Genomic DNA, 21,201 nt, shown 5'->3' with positions numbered 1-21,201 from the left:
AGCGAAGCAAACTAGGCTCTGCCACCAGGAAGACGGCTCACGGCCTACACAGTGGAGGAGACGCAGTCAAATAATTGCAAGAAGAAATGTAAGACTGCAATTGTGCCATGCTGTGAGAATACCAGGACAGTGGCTGGACAAGGTCTTCCTGAAAAAAAAAAAAAAAATGCTGGAAAGAGAGCTGAAAGGTTGAGTCAGTACGTTAAGGTGAAGAGAGAAGAGAACATTCCAAGATATGGAAAGAACCAAGGAGAGGAAGATCTAATAGGAGCCGGGAGAGTGGGTGGAGAACAGCAGGCCCACAGTCAAAGTGAAGGCAGGAGGAGGGGGCAAGGGCATAGCCCCAGGGTGTCAAAACAGGGGAGCCCAGAACCACCTGCCTGGGGGACCTTCTGGCACCCAGGGACCATTCTTTTCTGCACTCCTATTTCCAGGCCTCACTTCTTTAAGGCTCATTTCCTGTTCCATGTCCTGCATGAAAACTGCTCTGCTAAGGAAAGCAAAAGTGAATGAGACCAGACTGATGGGGTCAGCTGTGGGCTGGGGAGATGGGGCAAAACTTTGCTGCAAACCAGCAATTCAGGTGGGAGGAAGGAGAGCAGAGGGAAGACAAGCGGTCAACAACTTAGAGCGGCAGGGCAGGAAGGATGGAACTTCCAGGGCACAGCGAGGCCATGACTGGCTCTGCTGGGGCAGGTCTTCACGAAGGTTAATGAGAACAGAATTGGTGACGCTGAGTCAAGATGTGAGGAGGCCACTTCTGAAAACAACTACATTCCCTTTCTATTGCCATGTAACAAATTACCATAAACTTTTGTGGCTTAGAGCAACACCCATCATAGCTTCCATAGGTCAGAAGTCTAGGCACAGTGTGGCTGGATTCTCCCCCTTGGTCCCATCAGGCTGAAATGAAGGTGTTTGCCAGGGCTGTGGTTCTTGTCAGGGGCTCAGGGTCCTCTTCTAAGCTCACTTATTGTTGGCAGAAGGGCACTTCCTTGAAGCTGTAGGACCAAGGCCCTTGTTTTCTTTTGGGCTGTCAGCAGGAGGTCACTCTCAGCTCCCAGAGGCCCCTCTTGGATCCCTTCCATGTAGTGCCTCTGTCTTCAAGCCCACAATGGAGAACCCTTCCTCCAGCAATTTCCCCTTATGCTTCGCATCTATGATTTCCTCTTCCAGAGAAACTCTGTACTATCGTTTTTTTTTTTTTTTTTTTTGAGATGGAGTCTCGCTCTGTCGCCAGGCTGGAGTGCAGTAGTATGATCTCGGCTCACTGCAACCTCCACCTCCTGGGTTCAAGTGATTTTCCTGCCTCAGCCCCCGAAGTAGCTGGGACTACAGGTGCATGCCACCATGCCTGGCTAATTTTTGTATTTTTAGTAGAAACAGGGTTTCACCATGTTGCCCATGATGGTCTCAATCTCCTGACTTCATCATCCACCCGCCTTGGCCTCCCAAAGTGCTGGGATCACAGGGGTGAGCCACCGCACCCAGCTGAGAATTTTTTTTTTTTTTTTTTTTTTTTTAGATGGAGTTTCGCTCTTGTTGCGCTTGTTGCCCAGGCTGGAGTGCTATGGCGCAATCTCAGCTCACTGCAACCTCCGCCTCTTCAAGTGATTCTCCTGCCTCAGCCTTCCGACTAGCTGGGATTACAGGCATATACCACCACACCCGGCTAATTTTTTGTATTTTTAGTAGAGACGGCATTTCTCCATGTTGGTCAGGCTGGTCTCAAACTCCCAACCTCAGGTGATCCACTTACCTCAGCCTCCCAAAGTGCTGGGATTACAGGTGTTAGCCAACTCACCTGGGCGAATCTGTACTTTCAAAGGACTAGTGTGATTAGGTCAGGCCCAAGCAGGTGATTGTCCTATCTTTAGGTCAACTGTGCCATACGGTGTAACTGAATCATAGAACAGAACAGAACTTAATAACTGAACCCATCATATTCACAGTCCTGGCTGGAGATTATACAAGGTGTAGACCCCAGAGGGGAGGGAGTCTTGGGGACATCTTAGAATTCTACCTACAAGGCCCCAAATCACTAGTTTATAGTCAGTCCGGAGTGACTCAGCACAGCGGTAGTCACATGCTTACATTCCACCAGACTCCACCAGGCAGGGCTTGAGGGCATAAAGTCAGAGAAAAAGCTACCACCTTGACTCAGGTTCACACATGAAATTCACAGAAGAGAAGAGTCCATTTCTGCTTGGTGCTGTCTAAATGCTGTACCCTTAGCACTTAGCCCGGTGCCTACCCTACTGGAGGTACTGGTACTTTTAGTATAGAGAAAAGTTATTCTGCATGCCTTTAACAAGGTTTCACACTTGGGTGTTTGATATTTATTTCTTTATTTTCATTTCGTGATTGCTGGGAGAATCAATGTTTGATATTTATATCAAAGTGGCCCCTCCTGTCACCCTCCCATGCCTACCAAGTACACACCTATACTGCGAGCAGTTCATTCAACAATATTGGCCAAGTACCTGCTTTAGCCAGGCACCATCCTTGATGCTGGGGACACATGACATACTAGACAGAGCACCATCCTGGTGACACAAAACTTGCCTCAAAGAGGCAAAGAATTGGGCCATGCATGGTGGCTCACGCCTGTAATCCCAGCACTTTGGGAGGCCAAAGCAGGTGGATCACAAGGTCAAAAGATTGAGGCCATCCTGGCCAACATGGTGAAATCCCATCTCTACTAAAAAGACAAAATCAGCTGAGTGTGGTGGTGCAGGCCTGTAGTCCTAGCTACTCAGGAGGCTTAGGCAGGGGAATCACTTGACCCAGGGAGCCGGAGGTTGCAATGAGCTGAGATTGTGTCACTGCACTCCAGCCTGGTGACAGAGCAAGACTCCGTCTCAAAAAAAAAATAATAGGTGAAGAATCTTGCCCAGATGAAGCACCTCCCCCAGGAGGAGGAGCCACTATTCAAGCACAGGCAAGGTCTGACTCCACAAGTCAGTTGTGCTGCCTCCATTTCCCCCAGGAATGACTCACTCTGCCCACTGTGGCCTGTGCTGCTAATCTCGGGTACTGCAAGCAATCCGCACTGTGCGTTTAGACCCATCCTAAGGAGGTCAGGTCCTGCGGCCTGGGAGTTTGATTTTAAAAATCAGTAACTCCATTTCCAAAACCCTTGGCTTTCCCCTGACAAGACCAGGCAGGCCCTGTGCTACTTAACTGATTCCGAAGGATAAGATCAAGGTCCAATGTAATCTAACCAAGTACAATTAGCTCTCCAGGCAACAAGCGCCTGGAAGTCACAGGAATTGGCCTCCTCTAGAAATAACAGTGATCAGATAAGCTAAAAACTGATAAGAGAAGCTAAAAGTAGAAGATCTGTTGGATGTTTATGACACATAAATTTCAGAATGCCGACACCCTGTTTTCTACATACTTTCTGCTGGGAAAGGCAGTTGGGTGGGATACAAACTGAGTTAGGTGGGATGCATGCTAGACTGGGAGTCCCAGCTCTGTCAGTAACTTGTTGCTTGAATTTGGCTAATACTCTGCATTTTTTTTTTTTTTTTTGAGACAGAGTCTTGCTCTGTTGTCCAGACTGGAGTGCAGTGGCATGATCTTGGCTCACTGCAACCTCTGCCCCTGGGGGTGCAAACCATCCTTGTGCCTCAGCCTCTCAAGTAGCTAGAGATTACAGTGTACACCAACATGCCCAGATAATTTTTTGTTATTTTTAGTAGAGACAGGGTTTTGCCATGTTAGCCAGGCTAGTCTCGAACTCCTGGCCTCAGGTGATCTGCCTGCCTAGGCCTCCCAAAGTGCTGGGATTGCAGGTATGAGCCACTGCGCCCTGTCTATTCTGTATCTTTGGCCCTCAGTTTTTTCATTTGTAAAAGGAAAATGTTGAACAAACATAAACCTGGTCTATACACATTCACATTCACATTTTTAAACTCTGTGGGCCAAACAAAGCCCACCTGCAAGCTACCTAAGCCCATCGCCACCATTGCCACCTGGGCACTATGCGAGGGGTCAGCAAAACCTTTCCATAAAGGACCAGATAGTAAATATTTTAGGCTTTGCAAGCCCAGAAGCAAAACTGTGGATATTATGTACTTATATTAACAAGCGAAAAAAAATCCTACCAATGTTTTATTGATTCAATTCAAAAGATAATCATTGAGTACAATATTTTAGACTACAGGTCTACTAATGAAAGAAATGGAATTTCTGGGGAAGAAACCAATTTTGCTTCATTCGATTTCAAGTTAGTGTTTTCTATCACCAAATCGATTATAAACGTTCTTCTGTAATCCCATTCTCAGCTCACAGGGCAGTGGGTGGGATACACTGGCCTGCAGTTGCTGAATATTGCATTAGATGGTCCCTAGCAGGGTGCCCAGATGGCCTGGTCTGCTGGGGCCAGGCCCTGTGTGTGTCTATAGTCTCTGCTTAATTATTAATAGTGCCTCTTTTCCCTCCCAAAAGGGTTCTGTTTGGATGACAAATTATTGAGTAGTTTTCTGATTTATAGCGGATTTATAGGAAAGTGCTTATAAAGTGCTTATAATGCAATTTTTATTCATGGTGAGTTGAGAACTAACCGCATTTAGAGCCAAATTAAACAGGGCTGTAAATGTGGTTAGTTCTCAAAACTCAACATGCATAAAAATCACTTGGGGAATTAACAACAAAAAAACAAAACAAAATAAGTAAGATGCATGGCCCCCACCTCCTAATTCAATTAGTCAGGGTGGGACTCGGGCATCTAACTATCTATCTATCTATCTATCTATCTATCTATCTATCTATCTATCTATCAGTCATCTATCTATCATCTATTATCTATCTATCTAGATCTATCTATCATCTATCTACCTGTCGTCTGTCTATCATCTACCTATCGTCTATCCATCCATCAATCATCTATCTATCTACCTATTATCTACCTATCTATAGGGGTTTTTTTTTTAAAGAAAAACTCTGGTTCTCATGCACAGCCAGGGTTGTGGGAGCATTCAGGGAATTTTAGGACACATGGCTTGACAGCGAGGGGGCACCTAAGCACTGTATGAAACTGCAGTGCACAAGAACCTCCCTGTGGCCAGAAAGATGGGTGTGGAAAGCCTTGTGGCAGAAGGTGGGTAGGCATCAGGAATGGCCTTACTTTGTAGGCACTGAGGACCTGTAGAGTGTTTCCAGATGACATCTTTAGCTGGGTCAGTTCTTGATTCCTTGCTTCAATTGTCTCTAGAAATTGAGCATTCTCTATCTTCAACTGCTGAAAATCAACCTCATGAAGGGCCTCACCCACCTCTTCCTTCTACAGCTCAGAAAGATGAAAGAAAAGATGATACATCAGTTGTGATTCTGAATGTATGGCTCACATCTTGCAACTCTTGATAAGACTTTGAAGGTCAGTCATCTTTTAGTCATTCAACAAACATATATTGGGCATCTGGGAATAGAGATTTCAGTAAATACAATGTTCCCTGGCCCCATGGAGTGCATCTGAGGGTTTACAGATAAGCCATTGACTCAACAGCATGGTGCAGTGGGATGTGTTGTTCGGGGGGAATGTTGGGGAGTGGGACAGAGGACACACAGAAGCCCCTAAGCCAGGCCAGGGGAGGATTAAAGACTGAGTCATGCACAGAGGGCATCCCACAGCGGGTGGTGCCTAAACAGGGCCATGAAGGAAGAGTACGAATCAGGCCATTTAAAAGTTGTTTTTAACATGAAAAACCCTAGAAAAGCAGCCCATAGATTCCCCCTTCTTTGACCATCTGCTATTTCTGCCCTGCAGTGCATGAGTGTATAAGGTTCCCTCCCTGACCTGGCCCCCTTACCAGCCCTGCCAGGCCTATGCCATTTTATATTTGTGGTAGACAACAGCCCAACTTGGGAACTGCTGTGCCTCACTCCCACGCCTCATGCTGTCTGTCCTACCTCCGGGGATTCATCTTCTTCCCCTTCCCAAAACAACACAACTTCCTTAAGCCCCAATACAATCATTCCTCTAGCTCCAATGCTCCCAACCTGTTTTCCACACCAGAGGGTGACCCCTCTCTCTGCTGAGCCCCTGGAAGCTTTAACTCTGTGGTCCTTGGTATGTAGCTTCTGTATACACAGTTATACATACACACCTTTTCTCATGACACTGCTGCCCACTAGTCTATCAGCTCTCAAGGGCAGGGCCCGTGTCTGTGTAATTTCTGTGTAGCAGCAGCATTAAGGTTAAAGATCATCCATCTATTCTCCATCTCTAGCTTAAAGCTATTCTTCAAGATGCCCGTGCTTGCATGAATCCCCAAGTACCAGGAACTGATGATCTGCAGACAGCTCCACTGGGACCACTCACTGCAAAACTTTTTCTTGCACTGAACTCAAATCTCCTTCCCTGACACCTCCATCCACGGTCCCAGCTCTGCTTTCCCTTCCTGCTGCAGCCCTGAGCACTTGGAGACAGTGGCTGTGGCCCTCCTGGCCCTCTCTCCTTTGGGTGCATCAGTCTCAGGCTCTTGGACATGGTTTCTATTCTCGACATCTGGCCTGCTCTCTGTGTGAACTCTAGTTTGCCAATTCTTTCAAGGGTGGAGCTCACCCTGTGACATGACAATCCAGGTGGGGGATGCACACGCAGAGTACAGCAAGGCTACCCCTTCCTTGGTCTGGGTACTGTGTTTCTATGAGCATAGCCTAGGCCACAGCATCACCACCAGCCAAGCTGACTTTATCACATACTCTACGACTAAGCCATCCTGTACCTGAGCAGATATTTTGGGGGATCAAAACTATAGGGTCTTACACTTGTCCTTCGTCACGTCATGCTGTTAAATCTGTCCCAGCTTGCTGAGGTCTTTCTGGATCCCAAGTCACCCAAGCAATAGGCTCCCAACATGTTAATTCTCCTGCCCAGTTATGTGTCCTTGTCAGGAGCCCCCTTTGATGAGCATGCCATCAGTGCCCAAATTCGAGTTAGTGATAAAAATACTGAGCTAGGAAAGGACGGAGCCATGTCTGCCTTACTGCCTTTCATTAGGAGCCATTAGGGTCAGCTGGTGGTGATGCTATGACACACCAGAGCACACGTCACTGTGCTACCCAGGCCACTTCCCAGAAAGGGCCAACAAGCATGTCTTGAGGGTCTTTTAAATTCAAGCCAACTCTGTCTACACAAAAGCTTTGATTTGCCTGCACAGTCATTGTATGAGTTTCCTATTGCTGCTCTGACAAATCACCACAAACCTGGTGGCTTTAATGCAAATTTATTATCTTACAGTTCTGGAGGTCAGGAGTCTGACATAGGTTTGGAGGCTCAAATCAACAGGGCTGCATTTCTTCCCAAGGCTCTACGGGAGAATCTGTTTCCTTGTCATTTCCAGCTTCTAGAAGCTGTCTGCAGTCCTTGATTCCTGGCCTCTTTTCCCTATTTTGAATGCTCATCGCTCTGATCTCTGCTTCTGTTATCACAGTTTCTCTCACCCTGCTGCTTCCCTTTGGTAAGGAGGGAGATTATATGGGCCACCCAGTTAATTCAAGATCATCTCCCCATCTCAAGATCCTGAAATTAATCACATCTGCAAAATCCTTTTTGCCACATAAGTTAATGTATTCACAGATTCCAGGGGTTAGGATATGGACATTTTGGAGTGGGGGTGGGAACCTTATTCAGTCTACTACAGTAACCTTAAAAAGAAACAGAGAGAGAGAAAGGGCCACATACCTGCCTCAATTGTAAAAGCATTTTTTTCCTCTGAACTTTGAGAGAAACATTTTTCAAACGTAATTTCTCCTTCATAATATCCTAAAAAATAAAGGCACATTTTAATGCATTTAGTCCATTTCTCTCCTTTTTCCTATTGGTTTGAAAAGTGGATGGTTCTGGGGCTGCAAACCAAACCTTGAGCCCTAACATTCTGTTATTTATTTTAGGTCCTTTTACTTCTATTCAGGCTGGGACTGCTATGACATTTCATGACCAAGAAGCAGAGGACACTGGTTTTGCACCATGCAAATTTTATATTGCTTTCAAATTCAAGATTATTTGAGTGTATGCTACTGTAGGGGCCTTTCCTGACAAAATGATCTTATGATTTTTTGGTCTTGTATTCCTATGGTAGTTTACATAATTTTTATTACTTTTTTTTTTTTTTTTTTTTTGAGATGGAGTCCTGCTCTGTCTCCAGGCTGGAGTGCAGTGGCATGATCTCGGCTCACCACAACCTCCGCCTCCTGGGTTCAAGCAATTCTCTTGCCTCAGCCTCCCGAGTAGCTGGGACTACAGGCTTGCACCACCATGCCCAGCTGATTTTTGTATTTTTAGTAGAGACAGGGTTTCACCATGTTGGTCAGGATGGTCTCTAACTCTTGACCTCCTGATCTGCCCACGTAGGGCCTCCCAAAGTGCAGGGAGTACAAGCATGAGTCACTGTGCCCGGCCTTTATCACTCTTAACATGTTAGGGTTAGTAATCCTACTTTGTCTCCAGGATCTGTAGCTTGACATGTTGTAAAGTCTCTGGAAATGAAGGAGTAACCCTCAAATTCTCCTTTTTTCTCATAACAGCCCAAGGTCCATCTCCTGATAACAAAGGAACTCAAAGAGCTTGAGATTTACCCTGTAATCCCAGCACTTTGGGAGGCCAAGGCGGGTTCACTGCTTAAGCCCTAGAGTTCGACACCAGCCTGGGCAACACATCTCTATAACAATTTTTTTAAAGTTTTTTTAAAAATGTGAAAAAGAGATTTACCTGTCCTCCTCCAAAGTCACCTCTCTAGACAGGTTGGACCAGCCCAGCCTCATACCTTTCTCAAGAAAATACATCAGATCTTGAAACAAATAACAAAACAAACAGAAATCAATCTGAAGTACTATCGGTGTTAGCCTTGATAAACATGCATTTATTTTTAATTTTATTTTGAGATGGAGTCTTGCTCTGTCACCTAGGCTGGAGTGCAGTTGTGCAATCTCGGCTCACTGCAACCTCCGCCTCCCAGGTTGAATCAATTCTCCTGCCTCAGCCTCCCAAGTAGCTGGGATTACAGGCATGTGCCACTACGTCCAGCTAATTTTTGTATTTTTAGTAGAGATGGGGTTTCACCATGTTGGCCAGGCTGGTCTTCGAGTTCAGATGATCGCCTGCCTCAGCCTACCAAAGTTCTGAGATTATAGGCGTGAGCCACTGTGCCCAGCCACAAACATACATTTTAAAACATGCATATACTCATACACTTTAGGGGATGCAAAAAAAATCTGCATATGTGGGCAACATTTATGGTGGACCAAATGGAGCTAGGCTGCTTCACATGGATGATTTCCATAATATCCCTGGAAGAATGTTTTCCCTTTCTAAGCTCTGTCTGTAAACTCGTCTGCCAACTCACCCTCCGGCGGTTCATGTCCTCGAGGTACTTCATCACTTTCTGAGTGGCCAAAATACTCCCTTTCTTCTTAGATATGGCTTTTAGAATATCTTTTTCAAACTCCTGCACTGCTCTCTCAACTTCATTCCATCGAATTTCAGCCTCCTCAATGATCGCCTGGGGGAGTCAGCACAAAGAGAAGAGCGTTTCCAAAACTCTTTAAGGATGTGTCCTCTGAGAAACCTAAGTTCCCAGGCCTCTTTGTGTCCTAAAATATTATGTTTCTTCTTAGTCTTAGGAACATATCCTTAAGATACAAACTTGACTATTTCAATGCTATTAGTTAAAAGCATTCTTCAAAACATAGAATCCATAAATACAGAGCAAACAAAAACAGGGTGTCAGGTATCTATCTTTTTTTTCTTTTTTTGAGACAGTCTCACTCCATTGCTCTGTTGCCCAGGTTGGAGTGCAATGGCACAAATTCAGCTCACTGTAACCTCTACCTCCTGGTTTTAGGCAATTCTCCTGCCTCAGCCTCCCGAGTAGCTGGGACTACAGGTACCCGCCACCACGCCAGGCTAGTTTTTGTATTTTTAGTAGAGAAGGGATTTCACAGGCTGGTCTTGAACTCCTGATCTCAGGTGATACACCCACCTGAGCCTCCCAAGGTGCTGGGATTACAGGCATGAGCCATCATGCCTGGCCAAGTTATCTATCTAAATATGCATTTCCATATTTGAAATTATTTATCCATTAAAATATCTGGAAGGATATACATCAAAACACGAACCACAGTTACATCTAGAGAGATGGATTTGTGGGGAAATAAAGAGACACTCTTACTAGATACTTCTGTTACTTTTTTAAAAAGATGTTATATTTCCAAGCCTGAGTATTTGGGGGGGGGCAGGAATGGGAAAAAAATAAAGAAGATATTATAAAGCCAGGTATGGTGCCTGTAGTCCCAACATAGGCAAGAGGATTACTTGAGGCCAGAAGTTCAAGTCTGTCATGTGCTATGATCACGACCATGAATAGCCACTGCACTCCAGCCTGAGCAATACATTGAGGCCCCATCTCTGAAAACTAAAAAAAAGGATTTTACAAAATGAATATCTGTATTGACATAAACAGATGTTAAGTGAAAAATACAGTTTACAAAATAATGTGATACTGTTTTTTAAAAGAAATTCATATATGCATAGAAAATTATCTATAGGAGGTAAATGGAAAGTCAACAGAAATTACCTCTGAGTGATAATTTGTGAATTTTTTCAAATGTTCTTTTAGCTTAACTGTATTTTTCAATATTCTACAACATAGATTGACTTGAAATAAGGACACACACACACACACACACACACACACACACACACACAAAATTATTTTTTTTTACCATGTTGGCATGGATGGTCTCGATCTGTTGACCTCGTGATCCGCCTGCCTCAGCCTCCCAAAGTGCTGGGATTATGGGCATGAGCCACCATGCCCAGCCACATAATTACTTTAAAAAGTAAAATAGAATGATATCTGTAGCCGGACTGCAAATCATCCTAATTCAGGCTTTTTTTCTAGGCACCAAGAAGCAAAACCATTTTCACTGGCCAGGCTTAGGCACCAGCCTCTTCCCAGCCCCAACATCTCCACGTGGTAGAACATTAATCCACCTGAAATGCTGCTTTCAACATGTTGCTCTCCAACTCAAGTATCCTCAGTGGGGTCCAGCTTTTTAAGACATCAAAGATAAACTCCTTGGCATGGCTGTCAAGAAATTGCTGCCTTACTCAACCTGAATTCCTAACGCAGCCTCCAAAGCATCCTCTTCTCTAATTGCGCCGTCTTCCTCAATGTCATGAGCTCGTCATGCTGGTGCCCACCTCTGCTGCGTTGCTCATGTCATTCTCCTTACCTGCGGTGCCCTTCTTTCCCTGTGCCTTAAACAGATGCCATCATTCTTCAAGATCATGCCAAGTCCCTGTTAAGCCCTACCTCCTCAACAAATTCATTTTGACCACTCTAGCCCACACTGATCTCTCTCTCTCTGCACTTGATGCTTACACTGCACAACCTAGCAGGTCAGGATAATGCTACCACATCTCAAGCTCCTTTAACTTGCTAGAATTCAACCATGCATGTTTGAAAAGAGAGAGGGGTGAGAGAGCAGGATCAGTTGACGTGATACAGATGGTTTTATCAGTGGGAGACATGAGTCTACAGACTGGTCCCTCTTGAGATGAGTGTCATTCTGTGAATGCCCACATTTAGAAACAGAAAAATAGAAAAACTTTAAAAATAGAACAGAAGTATCTATTTTTCATACAACATGGCTCTGAAATGCAAGCCAACAACGTCATCCTGTGGGCAACCGAATTAACAGTCATGTTTCTTCTCTGGAGGAAACTGTATTGGACTAAGAGACACTATATTGGTCTGTAACAGGGTATGAATCGTGTGCACATGTGCTGTATAGAAATGCTGACCTAGGGACTTTTCACTCCATTCACTGACTGTGATGGTTAATATTAGGTGTCAACTTGATTGGATTCAGGGATGCCTAGATGGGTGGCCAAGTATTGTTTCTGGGTGTATCTGTGAGAGTGTTGCCAGAAGAGATTGATATTTGAGTTGGTGGACTGGGAGAAGATCCACCCTCAGTGTGGGTGGGCACCATCCAACTGGCTGCCAGAGCAGATAGAGCAAAGCAGGCAGAAGAAGGTGGATAAGCTTGTGTGCTGAGTCTTCTGGCTCTCCCTCTTCCCATGCCCGACAATAGCTTCTGCTCCTGCTGCCCTCAGACATCAGACTCCAGGTTCTTTGCCTTGAGACCCTGGGACTTGTAACAGCAGCTTCCCTGGGGCTCTAGGGAGTTTGGCCGCAGACTGAAGGCTGTACTGTTGGCTTCCCTGGTTTTGAAGCATTCGGACTTGGACTAAGCCACTACCAGCTTCTCTCTTTTCCCAGCCTGCAGATAGCTGATCGATCACGTGAGACTTTGCCTTGCAATCATGTGAGCCAATTCTCCCTAACCAACTCCCTTTCATATAGACATGTATGCTATTGGTTCTGTCCCTCTCGAGAACCCTAATACGCTGACTTAAACCTCAAACCCCCTGTATTATTAAGAAATTTTTATAAATTTTAAGAGCATTTGGAGGTATCATGTCTTCTAAAAGAATTCATATATTAAAGATATATACTGAAATATGTACAGAGAAATAGTATGTCTAGAATTCACTTCCTAGTAACCCAGCCAGATGGAGGGAAAGTTGATCAACCAAGAGAGGCCCTATGCTGATGATCACTGCACCTGGGTGTTGAGTACATAGGGGTTTGTTGTGCTAGCCTCTCTACATTTGTGTATTTTTTAAATTTCCCATTAAAAAAGTTTAAAAATGTGTTGTCCCCTCAAGCAGATGGTAAGTTCCTCAAAGGTAGGCTCTGGATTCTCCTCATTCTACTAGTGTTTCTTCCAAAGCCCCAACAATCACATGCACCCACTCTAGGTACATCTCACTGGGGCGGAGGTGGGGAGCCTGGGCATCACGGGCTGCGCCCGGAGGAAGGTGTACCTCATGATGCTGCAGGTCGCGTTCCGCATTTGCCCTCATGTGCCGTAGGTCATCCTTTGTGTCTTCCAGCTCCTTTTGTACTAGCTCGAGTTTTTGGTCAACAGTCAGGCCCACCCCACGATCCACACCTGTCCGGGATTTGGATCTATGCCTGCCTCGAAACTGCAACCCAAGAGAAACAAAGTCATTGTCAAAGAGGAATCAGTAATGAACCAGCCCAAGGTGGGTGTCAGCATGATCCTCTGACCTGCTAGAAGTTCCCCAGAGTGACAGCCAGGGAGAACAAGTTAGAACAAATTCACAGTAAAAGGATACTGGATATTAGACCTGAGGTGACGTTTATTTCTCAAGTCATCCTAAGCCCCTGCACTAAATACTTCAAAGGCCTATGTTTGACAATGAACTGAAAATAAATAAGGGTAAACATCTTGAGGGTGGGAAGGCTGTGAATCCATTATAGCCTAGCATTCAAGTCAAAGTCAGGGGAAGCTCAGAGGTGCTTCCTGAGCTGAACACAGAAAAGAAACTGCATCTGGGTCGAGGGCCAGGGGCAGGGGCGAGGGGTTGTGTTCAGCAAAACAGACAAATAAACATCTTGGATTTTCTATGCATTTAAGGCAAAGGTTGGAAGTGGGTGGTCCAGGGTACATACAGGTTTGCTTGTATGTACCCTCAAAGCATAAGCCTACACAGAAACCCCTTTGAGACAAGGGCCCGTGCCAGGACTGCTTCCCTTCTTTTGGTGCTTGGTTGGCCCTTGTAAACAGTTGAGTCCCTCAATTTAAATGAATTCTTGATTGTTTGAAACAAGATCTTGAAACAAGGTCTTGCTCTGTTGCCCAGACTGCAGCACAGTGGTGCGATCATAGCTCACTGCAGCCTCAAACTCCTGGGCTCCAGCAATCCTCCCATCTCAGCCTCCCAAGTAGCTAAAACTACAGATGCATGTCACCACATCTGGCTAATTTAAGAATTTTCTTTTGTAGAGATGGGGTCTTGCAATATTGTCCAGGCAGGTTTCAAACTCCTGGCCTCACATGATCCTCCCACCACAGCCTTCCAAAGTGCTGGGATTACAGTCCTGAGCCACTGCACCTAGCCAAAGGGAATTCTTTCCAGTAAACTAAGATATGCTGGGAGAGTCAATCCACTATTAACTGAACCCAGTTCTCTTCACATTCACTTGAAAGAGAAACCCTAGAGCGGCAAAGAAAAATCAGAAGTAAAACAGGGAGAAGAAGGTCCCATGGTCAATTGGCCACAGAGGGCACACCAAAGGCAGATACACAAATACCACTTGCATTTAAGGGGACAAACAATAAAAGAATGTTCTAGATCTCCATTGCATACCTGTGCATAATCTGCTGCTGACATTTTAATTTCTGATAATCGTGGAAGTCGGTGATCCCTGGGCTCCAGTTTAATGTAATATTTCTCAAACATCTCTGTCTCAGTTTTGAGAGCAGAATTTAAATAGCTGCAAGACAGGGTACCTGAGTAAGTTCTAGTAATTAGAGTTTAAACCCCCAAAAAATAGTGCTTAATAACTAGTGGACCTGCAAGACCCCTTAGCCTCTTGGTGCCTTAGTTTCTTCAGCTATAAAATGGGTATATGAATAGCACCTAACTTTTAGGGTACGTCCAATAAGGAAGACAAAGCCTTTAGGACAGGGCCTGACACATAGTAAGTGCTATATATTTGATATTTTTATTAATACGTTTAATGAGCTACAAAATGCAGAACACTAGTATTACATTGAAAATTGTCATAGGTTTCATCTTCAAATATCATTGAACCCATTTGGGAAATTCTTTCTGAATTACCATATATATATATATATATCATTATATATATATAATGATATATATATATAGTATGAATATATATATAGTATAAATATACATATATATATATATATATATAGAGAGAGAGAGAGAGAGAGAGAGAGAGAGAGACAGGTTTTCACTCTGTTGCACTCACTGTAACCCTGAACTCCTGAGATCAAGCAATCCTCCTGCCTCAGCCTTCTGAGTAGCTATGACTACAGGTGCACAACGTCATGGCTGGCTAATTTAAAATTTTTTTTGTAGAGGTGGTATCTTGCTATGTTGTCAAGGCTGATCTCAAACTCCTGGCCTAAAGTGATCCTTCCACCTTGGTCTCCCAAAGTGCTGAGAACACAGGCAATAGCCACTGTGCCCAACCCGAATTACTGTATTCTTGAAGTTATATACACCCACAATCTTCAGATGTTTCCTTTGGTTTGTGTCTTTCAGTTCTTTTATTTCCAGCACCCAATAGATAAAAAGTATTAACTGGAAGTTTATCATAAACTGTGGAAAACTTTGAACTGAGCAACAGATAAACCTAGTTTATCCTGTATATGCCAAGGTTATAACCTTTTTAACTTTTCATATGTGTGTACGTGTTACGTACAAGTATGTATATGTATGTATACGAGAGAGAGAACAACTTTGATGTTTTCATGTGTTATTGATCTATTAGGTTGGTCAGAAAGTAACTGCAGTTTTAGTTATTACTTTTAATATTCCTGTTTGGCTGAATTTTAAGACTAGTGAAGCCAGGCGCAATGGCTCATGCCTGTAATCCCAGCACTTCGGGAAGCCAAGGCAGGGGGATCATCTGAAGTCAGGAGTTTGAGACCAGCCTGACCAATATGGTGACACCCTGTCTTTACTAAAAATACAAAAATTAGCTGGGTGTGGTGGTGGGCGTCTGTAATCCCAGCTACTCAGGAGGCTGAGGCAGGAGAATCACTTGAACCTGGGAGGTGGAGGTTGCAGTGAGCTGATAACACACCATTGCACTCCAGCCTGGGCAACAGAGTGAGACTCTGTCTACAAAAAAAAAAAAAAAAAAAAACCTAGGCTGAATGGAAAGCACAATACATCAAAGTATCTTGCTTTTTCGAGGTGTATGTAGTCTGCAGAGATGCACCTGAGTTTGATGCCCAGCACTACCACTGACTACTTGTGTAAACTTAGGGCAGGGACTTAATCTCTGTGTCTTTGTTTCCTTACCCACTTCCTAGGGTTGCAGTGTCATTATATAAGGTCATATATGTAAATGTATGGTACACAGAAGCACTAAAAAAATGATAGCTATTAGTAATATACCTCAGTTCTGAACAAAGGTACTTGTAGATGTACAGAAGTAACATCTATTCAGCTGCTAAAGCTAGGATATTCTGTGCAAGACCAGTAAGTTGTACAACTAATCTTAACTACATCATGGAATCTTGATATCCAATTTACTTGCTATAGTAGTAGACATAAAGCAAACTGCCAAAATAAAATAAATGTAGAATATTGGGCCACTCATTCTTTACTGTCTGTTTACCTAGGTTCAGCACGTTGCCGCATACTAAAACCATCTCAATAGCTTGCTTTCTATTCTGCTGCCGTATTAGTTTTATCACAGAATTTTTTGTTTGTTTGTTTTTTTGTTTTTTTTTGAGACAGTAGTCTCTTTCTGTCGCCCTGGCTGGAGTGCAGTAGCGCGATCTCGGCTCACTGCAACCTCCGCCTCCCGAGTTCAAGAGATTTTCCTGCCTCAGCCTCTTGAATAGCTGGGATTACAGGCGACCGCCACCATGCCTGGCTAATTTTTATATTTTTAGTAGAGACGGGATTTCACCATTTTGGCCAGGTTGGTCTCGAACTCCTGACCTCAAGTGATACACGCGCCTCCGCCTCTTAAAGTGCAGGGATTACAGGCGGGAACCCCGGCGCCCGGCCTTATCATAGAATCTTAGCATCAGAAAAACCTGCCGCTGCAGAATTGTGGATCTGCTAAGCACACCGTCTGGCACAACAGAGACTAATCCGGTTGAAACTCTCACTTCCCTAATTACCCTCTGGGCTTCCTACCACCGGCCGCACCCCCTCTTCCCACCACCTAGCTCCATCAACGGCTTGTTGGCTCAGGTGGTGGAGACGCAGAGGTAAAGAGGCAAAGTCTCCCCAGTGAGGGCTTGGATCTTCTCCATGCTGGTCCCCAGGTCCGAGGCCGCCCGGGGAGGAGGGCCCAGGAGGAGAAGGGACGGCCCCCAGGCACGGCCGCGGTACCTGAGCTCCTCCACCAGCCGGCACAGCTGGATAACAGGCAGCTCCTGCTCCGACCCCTCATGGGACTCGGAGAGGACGCTCTCGGAGTCATCATCAGTCATCACTGCCGTAGCGGTCTCCGCCAAAGCCGACTGTGCCCGGGAACTCTGGCGGCCGGCGCCTACACGTCACTCTGGCTGCGACGCGGCGGTGCGTTGCCCGGGCGACCAGACGCGAGGAAAGGGGTGGGGCTTCCGACGACCCCACCCCGTGCTGCCCCGCAGGTTTCCGCACGGACCCAGCCAGGTTGCTGGCCTTGAGCGCACACCTGAACGCGTTCACTTTCACTTCTTTAACAATAACTCTTAAATTGAGAGTAATAATAGCAGCTGCTGTTTCTCAGTGCTTACTGTGTCCTTGGCGGCGTGTTAACTATAGTTTAAGGAAACCTTCGCCACAACCTTGTAATGGTATCCATCACTCGCTCCATTCTCCAAATGAGGAAACTGGGGCCCAGAAAGTTATCTTCTTCCCCTGTCTTGCTGGAAGGCCCCAGCTCTGTTCACCACCTGGTGCTTCTTACAATCTCTGAGAGAACAGCAGCTTCTCTCAAATGTTAACATTCTGCACTTGTGGAAGAAAAAAAAAACATGGCTGATTAAAAATGGGTATACATTCAAGAAATATCCCTAAACAGTCACTGAATATCTACTGTGTCCTTAGTATCCTAGAGGGAATGTCTAGAAAAGACCACTCTGATCCTCAAGGAGCTTCCAATTCAATGAGGAAAGCAGTCTCTAAACAAGCCGCTGCAACCTGGGGTACCTACAGCAACATCATGCGTCACACTGTGCTTGGTAGTCATCTCCTGAAATCCTCAAAACAGTCTGGTACAATTGGTATTATTGCTGTCATCTTACAGATCAGAAAACCAAGGAATGGAGCAACTTAGGTTCCATCCCACTCAAGAATGGAATCAAGCTCCGGTGGAACCCAAAGTCCATGCTGTTAACTTCTATGCTGATGTGTGACATGGCAAGGATCAGGGAGGCAACACGGGAGCTCTGTCTGCTCCCCATCAGGATAAAAGAGGACACAGGGCAGGACAGGGAGACTTCTCTTAGGGAGGGTGAGCTCTGGATGTGCTTAGAAAGCAAGCTGTGATAAACTGCTTGGGGTGTGGGTCGGTTCCCCTTCTCCTGCAAGGGGTATGCTTTAGCATTGACAGGCACTCACTAGATCTGAGGGAGGGCTTTTGTTTTGCTGCTTAGGGTGCACAAGGTTGGGGCCAGAGTAGAATTACTGAAGATAACAGCGGCGAGCCTGAGGCCTACCACCTTATCTCTGGCAGTAGGCCTCTTTAGGTCCTAGGGGTAACGCAGACCACATTTAGGAACACTTAATATGTCCATATACAAGGTGATGCAAATGGATGCTATCCCCAGTGACATAAACAGTTGCCAGCTCCAAGTGAACCCAGAGCAAGAAGGGGCTCTGTAGCAAGTCAAGGCTGTGATGCAAACCGCCCTGCCAACTATGCTGTGTGATACAATACACTCTATGGCATTGGGGGTGTCAGTGGTGAAAAAAAGATGCGACAGGAATCTTAAAGCAAGACCCAGCAGGAGAATCACAACAAAGGATCCAGGACTCTGAAACAAGACCATGCAATACACAGCAGAGAATTGTAAGTCTTTTGAGAAATAACTCCTGGCCTGTTACTATACCCTGGTAGAGACAGAACACTGGATACATAGGGTACCAGCTGATCATGCATTAGTCCTGCCCACTACCAGCTGGGTTCCACTGGGCCCACTACCAGCTGGGTTCCACTGGACCCACTGAGTCATTAAGTAGGACAGGCCCAGCCTCAGAACACTGCAAATGGAAATGGTTAATCCAGGATTGGGCCCCAGCAGGATCAGGGAGCATGAGTAAGCTGCATGAGCAGGTAGCCCAGGCCAATATGGCACCCATCACATTTGCACTAGGACCTCTCCCCCAGCTCCAATGTATGACTATATTTGCAGGGGGTTGGGGAGTTCGTGACCACCTGGAAGAGAAGGAAAAGGCTTGAGCTCAGTTCACAGATGGGCTGGCTTGGAAGCCAAAAATGGACAGTGGCTTCATTACAACCACTTCGTGAAAGGTGGTGAAAGACAGTGGAGAGGAAAAAGCTTCCCAATTGGCAGAGTTGTAAGTGAGGGTGCAGCTGGTCATCTATTTTGTGTGGAGAGAGAAAATGGTCCCAGAGGACTCATCTAATTGGCAACTTTGGTTTTTTGTTTTTTTTGTTTTTGGCAGGAGGAGATTATTATTTTTTTTTTTTGAGACAGGGTCCCACTCTGCTGCCCAGGCGGGAGTGCAGTGCAGTGGCGCAATCATAGCTTACTGCAACCTTGAAGTCCTGGGCTTAATTGATCCTCCCACCTCGGCTTATGGAGTAGCTGGGACTACAGAGGCATGCCACCATGCCTGGCTAATTTATTTATTTATTTCTCTCTTTCTTTCTTTCTTTCTTTCTTTCTTTCTTTCTTCTTTCTCTGTCTCTCTCTCTTTCTTTCTTCTTTTCTTTGTTTCTTTCAGATGGGGGTCTCACTACGTTGCCCATGTTAGTTAGTCTGGAACTCTACCCTTGAGCGATCCTCCTGCCTCAGCCTCTCAAAGTGTTGGGATCACAGGCATGAGAAACTGTACCTGGCCTAATTGGCATCATGGACTCAAAGACTCCCCATCAGGCTGGCTGGAACTTTGTTAGCGCTGTACTTTGATCTGGGATGCTTGCTCCCTGGGGCTCCCTCCCTCCTCTCCCAGATGTCATCACAGTGGGAGGCTGTCCTTGTCTACTCCAGCTTCCTCTCCTTTGTCCATCACAGACGCTTTCCCCAAGAAATAGATCTCTTCATGTCTAATTTTATCTTGGTTTGGAGGACTCAAACCAACACAAAGAATAAATTTCAATCTTAATGGCATTATTCTAATTTGGTAACATATTACATGTATGAACTAAAATTTGCACTTGCCAAACAAAAATATTGTTTGGATCACCCTTTTGTTCAAGCTGCTTTATATATTTTAAAAATTGTGGTTAAAAAATACATAACATGGCCAGGTGCAGTGGCTCACTTCTGTAATCCCAACACTCTAGGAGGCCAAGGCAGGTGAATCACCCGAGGTCAGGAGTTCAAGACCCGGCCAACATGGCGAAATCCTGTCTCTACTAAAGATATAAAAATTAGTGGGGCATGGTGGCAGGCACCTGTAGTCCCAGCTACTTGGGAGGGTGAGGCAGGAAAAATCACGTGAACCCGGGAAGCAGAAGTTGCAGTGAGCCAAGATCTCGCCGTTACACTCTAGCCTGGGCAACAGAGCAAGACTCTGTCTCAAAATAAATAAATAAATAATTTTTAAAAAACCATAAAATTTACCATCTTTTTTTTTTTTTTTTTTCTGAGACAGAGTCATGCTCTTGTTGCCCAGGCTGGAGTGCAGTGGTGCAATCCCGGCTCACCGCAACCTCTGTCTCCCAGGTTCCAGTGATTCTTCTGCCTAAGCCTCCTGAGTAGCTGGGATTACAGGTGTACGCCACCACACCTGGCTAATTTTTGTATCTTTAGTAGAGACAGGGTTTTACCATGTTGGTCAGGCTGGTCTCGAGCTCCTGACCTCATGATCCACCCACTTCAACCTCCCAAAGTGCTGGGATTACAGGCGTGAGCTACTGTGCCCCACCATTGCCTTAACTTTTAAACGCAAATTAAAATTCCAAAAAAATCACTCAGAATAACAAAACTGAAGTAACTCAAGTTCCATTTCTTTGTCTTTGCAATTACTGTACTATCATCATTTATTTTGAACCCATTGTTCAAATGCAAGAATATATTATATCACAGGAGCTGGAGATGAGAACTTCACCCAAAACAAGCCCAAACTTTTCCAAACCTGTAGGAACTTATTCACAAAATGAATGAGTGTAGCTGAGTCTGTGTGTATCAGGGGATGATTTTATAGCAAGGAGTTTTCTGAGTTGAAATATGCCGATTTGAAGCCAAAATGTGCATCGTTAAAGCTCAATATTTACTGTAGTAGTTATTTAGGACTTAGAGCCACCCATGAGTTTTTGGGGGGGAGGAGAATTTTGTTGCTGTCGTTTAGAATTGCAACCACGTAGTAATAACAATTTTTGAAAGACCAACTTTTGGTTGATTTTGTTAGTGTTTTAAAGGTCTTTA

At 45.1% G+C, this 21,201-nt stretch overlaps 1 protein-coding gene across 3 annotated transcripts in view; it reads right to left on the bottom strand.

Annotated features, from left to right (window-relative positions):
• Positions 1–17,117, bottom strand: part of CFAP263 (cilia and flagella associated protein 263) — a 32,319-nt gene extending 15,202 nt beyond the window's left edge. For 2 of the 3 annotated variants that reach the window (XR_010344848.1, XM_064383135.1), the window contains exons 1-6: positions 16,991–17,117; positions 14,252–14,378; positions 12,902–13,063; positions 9,351–9,506; positions 7,691–7,771; positions 5,132–5,287 (exon numbers count right to left, since the gene is read on the bottom strand). Coding sequence is in view for 2 of the 3 variants with exons in the window: in XM_064383135.1 (XP_064239205.1) it covers positions 5,132–5,287; positions 7,691–7,771; positions 9,351–9,506; positions 12,902–13,063; positions 14,252–14,378; positions 16,991–17,091 (783 nt within the window). In the remaining variant the exon portion in view is untranslated. The remainder of the gene's footprint in view (positions 1–5,131; positions 5,288–7,690; positions 7,772–9,350; positions 9,507–12,901; positions 13,064–14,251; positions 14,379–16,990) is intronic. The other variant, XM_012447732.2, reaches the window with a different exon arrangement.
• Between the last annotated feature and the right edge of the window lie 4,084 nt (positions 17,118–21,201).

Source organism: Aotus nancymaae, unplaced genomic scaffold (genome assembly GCF_030222135.1).
Source record: "Aotus nancymaae isolate 86718 unplaced genomic scaffold, 86718_ANA_hifiasm-v0.15.2.pri h1tg000030l, whole genome shotgun sequence".
Classification (NCBI taxonomy): Eukaryota; Metazoa; Chordata; class Mammalia; order Primates; family Aotidae; genus Aotus; species Aotus nancymaae.
Note: the sequence above shows the minus strand (reverse complement) of the source record. Positions and strands in the feature narration are given on the sequence as shown.